The 7,150-nt window shown below is 36.8% G+C and overlaps 1 protein-coding gene across 1 annotated transcript; it reads left to right on the forward strand.

Moving 5' to 3' along the window:
• Positions 1 to 540: 540 nt before the first annotated feature.
• On the forward strand, positions 541 to 5,781 carry LOC140449116 (uncharacterized). Its single transcript, XM_072542259.1, has one exon. The coding sequence runs from the start codon at positions 541 to 543 to the stop codon at positions 5,779 to 5,781; it is 5,241 nt and encodes a 1,746-aa protein (XP_072398360.1).
• The last annotated feature ends 1,369 nt before the right edge of the window (positions 5,782 to 7,150 follow it).

Below are 7,150 nucleotides of genomic sequence, written 5' to 3' on the forward strand. Positions count from 1 at the left end.
TCAATTAATTCATTTTAATAAATTGTTTTTTTTCTTTTCAATTTAACTTTACTTCGGTCCTTCGGCATCCTTTTAAATTTAATTTACATAATTAAATTTGGTCATATTTACGTAACAATTTTTAAATTTATTTCGACTGTTATAATTTATAATATCAATAGGTACTTTTATATTACACATTTTGACTTATATTACATATATTAATTATTCATATATATCACTTTTATGATTTATTAACGTTGTATTACATTTTTACATTTTTTTTGTGTTGATTTTATGAATTATTTTTATTCTACTTTTATCACTCTTTCCAACTTATTCTCTACGTCTTGCATAATAATTTAAACACAGTTCTTTTGATTTCTTTTGTCGCTATACCTTTCGTTAGTTAGCTTTTTATCGATACTTCACTTGTTTGTTCAGAATTTTGTCTGAAACCAAGAAGAGCATTTCTCTTCTTTCAATCTAAGGCATTTCTTTAGTGTTCGATTTGCTTAATTTTGTTTGCATTGTCCTCTTTTTCGTTTCTTTTATCTTACAATGTCCAGCAAAATAAACAAAGCCAACTTGGCGCGTCAAACAGCGTATTCTAGATTGAGGGAAGCCCATGAGGCAGGTATTCAAGCCTCAAGGGATGATACTGTCAAATCGTTATTCTTAGCCAGGGCAGAGGAAATCGATGCTATTTACCAAGAATTCCATACAGCTCACAATCTAATCATCGGATCAATAACCGATGAGGAATTTTCAGAGCAAGATAAGTTTAGGGTGGCCGCCGATCAGGCATACTACGGAGTAAAATCCATCAAGAGTGATTTTTTAATTAGGGATTCGTCTTCTTCTTCGAATATCTCCTCACATTCCAATGCACAATCTTCAAGGCCTTCAGTTAGACTTCCAAAGCTTAATATACCCACATTTTCAGGCAATTTTCGAGATTGGCCTAGTTTCTTCGACCTATTTAACAGTTTAATTCATCACAATCACGATTTGTCCGATGTGGAAAAATTCCGGTTTCTTATTACGTCTATTAGTCAAGAACCTTTGGCTCTTATTAAAGGCATTCCCCTGACCGATGCAAATTATCAGATTGCTTATGAGATTCTAGGGAAAAGGTATCAGAATAAACGAATTCTTGCTACCCAATATTATAACGATATTTTCCACGCTTCGGTTATTAAAAATTCCACTTCTTCTAATTTAAGAAATCTCTTAAATACTTTCACGGAAAATGTTGCTGCTTTACGTGTTCTTGATTTCCCGGTGGAGCAATGGGATTTCCTATTATTCAATATGTTGTCGAACAAATTGGACAATAAAACTCGTACAGATTTTGAATTAGAAAACAGTCGAAGCTGTGACATTCCCACTTACAGGCAATTGATTTCATTTCTAGAAAGACAATGTATAGCTTTGGAATCTGTTCAGTTTAATTCATTAACCCTTTCTACCCAGTCTCACTCGCGATCATTTGCTCATCATTCTAATAAAAAACCGTTTACATCTAGTTTCGTCAGTGCCACCAATCGAACGAAGGTAACTTATCAAGGGGGTAAATGTGTCTTGTGTTCTGATGTTCACCCTTTATATAGATGTTCATCCTTTCTCGCTAAAACGACGCAAGAACGTATCTCGTTAGTTAAACGCCATAATTTATGCTTCAACTGTTTGGGTACATCTCATCCCGTCGTGAACTGTAATTCTTCGGGAACATGTAGGGTTTGCCAATCACGACATCACACTGTTCTTCATTTCTACCCAAGTTCCAACGAATCTTGTTTATTCAGTCAACCGCCTCCTCAAATTCCAACTTCTAATGAGAATCACAACCCTACATTAGAGACGCCTCAAACCTCAACGTCTAGTTTTGCGCCGACGTCTCTAATAAACGCTAACCTTTCCACACAATCACGTTTAACATTCTCGTCTGTATTATTATCAACATGTTTGATACACATTAAAGATGTCTACGGTAATTTTCAGAAAGTTCGTATCCTACTGGATACAGGCTCGATGGCTAATTTTATTTCAGATAGATGTTTTCGGCGCTTAGGTCTTTCCCGTAATAATTTATCAATCCCAGTGGAAGGTCTAAACGGAATGTCGACGTGTACCACTCAGGGTACCACGTTCTGTCATATTAAACCGTGTGATCGTGACGGCCCGATCTTCTCGTTAGACGCAATCATTGTGAAAAAGGTGTGTTCAAATCAACCTAAGGTATTTATCAATCCTCACGATCTTATTCATATACGTGATCTGAAATTAGCAGATCACACATTCTATCAACCCGGTCCGATAGACATGCTGATAGGTGCTGAATTAGTTCCTCTCTTTTTAAAGTCTGGTCGAATTCTTGGCGAACCAAACCAACCTGTCGCTTTAGAAACCATTTTCGGTTATGTGCTACAAGGGCGAGTCTCTACGGATCTTTCAAATTGTAATTTTACCGCTTTACATACGTCTATGGATACAAACATAGATAGTCTTTTACAAAGGTTTTGGGAAGTCGAAAATATATCTAAACCTGTCATTTTGTCCCATGACGATCAAGTTTGTGAAAATATTTATAAGGCATTTACTTTCCGAGAGTCAACAGGCAGATTTTCTGTTCCTCTACCGTTTCGACAACCCAATCCTGTCTTTTGCGATACTTATTCTCAAGCATATCGTCGTTTTTGCATGTTAGAGAATCGTTTTAAGAAAATTCCGGCTCTCAAAGAAAAATATGTTGAGTTTATGAATGAATATATTACTTCCCAACATATGGTCCCGGTTCCTGAATCCGATTTTAAATCGCCTACCTCGTATTATTTTGCTCATCACGCAGTTTTCAAAAAACAACTTGTTAATTCGTCTCTTGTTTCCAAAATTCGTGTTGTCTTCGACGCCAGTCTACGTGACGTTCGAGGTGTGTCTCTCAATGATACTTTATATACAGGTCCTAAGCTTCAAAAGGACATCTCTTCGCTTTTACTTAATTTTCGATATTTTCGTTACTGCTTCACGTGCGATATAAAGCAAATGTATCGACAAATTAACGTAAACAGAGAATTTTGGAATTATCAAAGAATTCTCTGGAGGTCGGATTCTTCTAAACCTCTCCAAGAATACTTTTTACGTACTGTTACGTACGGTGTTTCTTCTTCACCTTATCTCGCATTAAAAACCTTACAAGAGTTAGCTGAGTCGGCAGAGTCTCGTTTCCCTAATGCTTCACAAGCTTTAACGCGACATTTTTATATTGACGACGGTCTATTAGGAAGTGATTCTCTGTCATCTACCCGCTCTCTACAGTTAGAGCTCATTCAACTTTTAAAGCTCGGGGGTTTTGAGCTAGGCAAATGGGCCAGCAACCATCCCAGTCTACTCCAAGATTTTGGCTCCGATATTCTGACATCCTGTTCGTTTGATAAAGAGGAACCTTCCGTTATTAAGGTGCTAGGCCTGAAATGGGACCCGTCGACTGACGTCTTTTCTTATTCTTATTGTCCCCTTGACAAAACTTGTACAAAGCGGGCTATTCTTTCGGAAATTAGTCGTATTTTTGATCCTCTTGGTTTCATCTCCCCGTGTCTTTTAAGGGCCAAACGTCTGCTACAACAGTTGTGGCAATCCAATGTATCTTGGGATGATGAACCACCTGAACAAATACAACAGGTATGGCATCAGTTTAAAACCGAGTTACCTGACCTTGCAAACATTCAAATCCCTAGACACTTCGGCTTTAATAAATCTTCTAAAGTTGAGATTCATGGATTCTGCGATGCTTCAGAGTTAGGATACGCCAGCGTTGTATATTTCCGATTTAGTACTTCTGATAAATTTGAAACTGTACTTGTGTGTGCTAAATGTCGAGTTTCTCCTCTGAAGACACAATCTATTGCAAGATTGGAACTGTTGGCAGCTGTATTGCTGGCGGATCTAGTCGCCTTCATTAAAGAGTCGTTTAAGCATATCTTTTCTTTTTCCGATATTCATGTTTGGTCGGATTCCACGATTGCTCTTACTTGGGTTAATTCTTCTCCGCATAAATGGAAAACCTTTATTGCCAATCGAGTAAGACACATACAAGAACTTATACCATGTTCTTCTTGGCATTATGTGCCATCTAACCAAAACCCTGCTGATTGTGCTAGTCGTGGTTTGACACCGGCACAACTACTACAATTTTCACTCTGGTGGCGTGGTCCTGATTTTCTTTCGAAGTCAAGGGAGTGTTGGCCCTCTCAAGTTAATTTTCACTCCTCCCACTCCACGGAAATGTTAGAAGAAAAATTGCCCACTGTATTATCATTGATACCGGTCATTTCGGATAATATCATCTCTACTTTACTTTCAAAATTTTCATCCCTGATAAAAATTCAGAAAGTCATGGTTTACGTCTTAAAATTCGTGGCTAAACTTCAAAGAAAAAACAATGCTGCATCTTTCGATTCCCTGAACAGTCATTTAGAGATGGAATCTGCGTTACGATACATTGTTAAGCACGTACAAGCTGACGTTTTTTCGGATATTTTCCTCAAAATTCAACAAAATTCGCTGTTACCCAAACCTTTTCGTAAACTCGCACCCTTTATTGATGAATATGGTCTTTTGAGAGTAGGAGGTCGATTACAAAAGTCTCGGTTGTCTTTTGATGTAAAACATCCATTGCTATTACCCAAAACTCATCGTCTCACCGATTTAATCATCGAATGGACTCATCAAACGCATCTGCACCCTGGTTTAAAGGCTATGCATTATTTATTGCTTCAACGTTTTTGGATTCTGTCTCCGAAAAGTGCCATTCATCGCTGTTTGTCGAAGTGCATTCGTTGTTTTAGATGCCGACCTAAATCTTACAACCCCTTTATGGCAAACTTGCCAACTGTCCGAGTTACTCCGTTACGTGCTTTCCTGTCTGTTTGTGTGGATTTTGCAGGACCATTCTCGTTATTAATGTCCAAACATAGAGGTGCAAAAACATATAAAGGATATGTTTGTGTATTCGTGTGTACGAGTACAAAGGCCATTCATCTGGAAGTAACTTCAAATCTTAGTTCTGAGTCCTTTTTGGCTGCCTTTCGTAGATTTGTATCTCGACGCGGTAAGTGCCTAACCATTAGGAGTGATCAAGGTACCAATTTTAAGGGAGCCAGCAACGAAATCATTAAACTAGCTCAATCTGCTGCTGAGACTCTTTCTATTACCTGGGATTTTAATCCACCCGGTGCCCCTCATTTTAATGGGTTAGCCGAGGCTGGGGTCAAATCATTCAAGAACCATATGTATCGTGTTTTGGGTACACAAATTTTGACTTATGAAGAGTTCTATACTCTTATGACTCAAATCGAGGCAGTTCTTAACTCCCGTCCTTTGTATGCAGCAAGCTCTGACCCTAATGACTTGCAGGCACTGACTCCTGGTCATTTTTTAGTTTTTGAACCCTTAGTGGACTCAATTCCCGATCCAGATCTAAGCGCTTTAAAGATTAACCGTCTGAATCGTTGGCAGTTAATCCAAAGGATAAGAGGGGACTTTTGGAAAAGATGGTCTAAAGAGTATATTCATTCTCTTCAAGAGCGATCTAAATGGCATAGTCCAACCCCATCTCTCATTAAAGGTTCTCTAGTCCTCATAAAAAATGAACAACAGCCTCCTCTTCGCTGGCAATTGGCCAGAATCATTGAGTTGCATTACGGCACCGACGGTATTGTACGCGTGGTTAGTCTGAAGACAGCTTCAGATGGCATCCTACAACGTCCGGTGGTCAAGATCTGTCCACTACCTATTTGTTAACAACTATATTTCTCTTCATTTCTATTGTTATTATAGTAATAGTTAAGTGTTTGTTTTTTATCCTTATCATTGTAGTTGTTTTTAAAAAACATTCGTTTTGGGGCGGAGAATGTTTGGAAAAGTATCAAGACTGATTTAAATATTTTATTTTTAATATTCAGAATATGACCTTATTTAGTTTTAAATCTTTTATTCAATCATAGTATATTAGCTAAGTATAATAAGGCTTTAGTTCATCCTTTAAATTCTCAAATTGGCTGATTAATTATTGTCAAGTTCTGAGAATTCACTTGTCTGAAAACAACATGTTTTTGGGAAACATTAATCAACCCAAACACTTCAGAGTTCTTAAGGAAACGTACCCATTCTTTGTGTAGAAAATTTAAAATGCCACTTTAAGCTTAATTTACGGCTATTCACGGAGGTCCTAAGAACAGAAGAACCACCCCAATGGATTCGCGTACATACATATTTTGTTTTCGTATGATCGGCCACTCTACAAGAACCTCTCATCGTGAAAAGACGCAAGAAGAACCAAGCAAGCCAACATCGGGTGTGCATCCCATTCTTACCCTCAGTCCTTAAACTCCGAGCGAGGCCCAACCACAGACAAAAGGTAAGTGAATCTCATATAGAATTGACAATAAGATATTAAATCTGCCAATTGTTATTTGAATTGCATTTTATTATACATATCTATTTACGAACATTTGCTATTTTTCGCTAATTTACTTAAAAACAAATTATTTCATTTTTTTCGTTATTATTATTTATCGATTATCATTTAACCAGCGACCTCATTAAGTTTTATACAAAACAAGGACTATGATTGGTTGTATAAATACAAAATACCAGAAGTATATTTTTATTTTACTTCAACAAAACAAAATAGTTGACAAAGCTAAAATAATTTCTTACAAAATGCACATTTTATTGGAATAGGTCCACAATTAAAATTTGACGTGTATCTCATTCCTAACACAACTACAAAAGGGCCTAGAAACCAATTCTCTTTGGGTCTATCAGATTTGTTTTCAAACTTTGTTTAACAACTGTACCCTATTGCTCTTTGTCCCTTTCGTGTCCTACATAAATTAAAAGTGACCTTAATATAAATTGAGAGGGTTTTAAACAATTGTTTGGCAATTACTTTGTGGAAGTGTCCATTTCATATCAAACAAATATTTGTCTCAAGATTAAAAAGTATCCGATAACACTTTCAAAAGATACTAATAGAAAATATTTTTTTTGTGTAACAATTTTGTGAGAAAAATATGGAATTCGAAACATAAGATGAATGTAGGTATACCTTAGTAAAAACAGCAGGCACTGCTATCACTACATGAAAGTACCTATCTTTTCATCAGGT

The sequence above is a fragment of the Diabrotica undecimpunctata genome, chromosome 8, assembly GCF_040954645.1.
Source record: "Diabrotica undecimpunctata isolate CICGRU chromosome 8, icDiaUnde3, whole genome shotgun sequence".
NCBI lineage: Eukaryota > Metazoa > Arthropoda > Insecta > Coleoptera > Chrysomelidae > Diabrotica > Diabrotica undecimpunctata.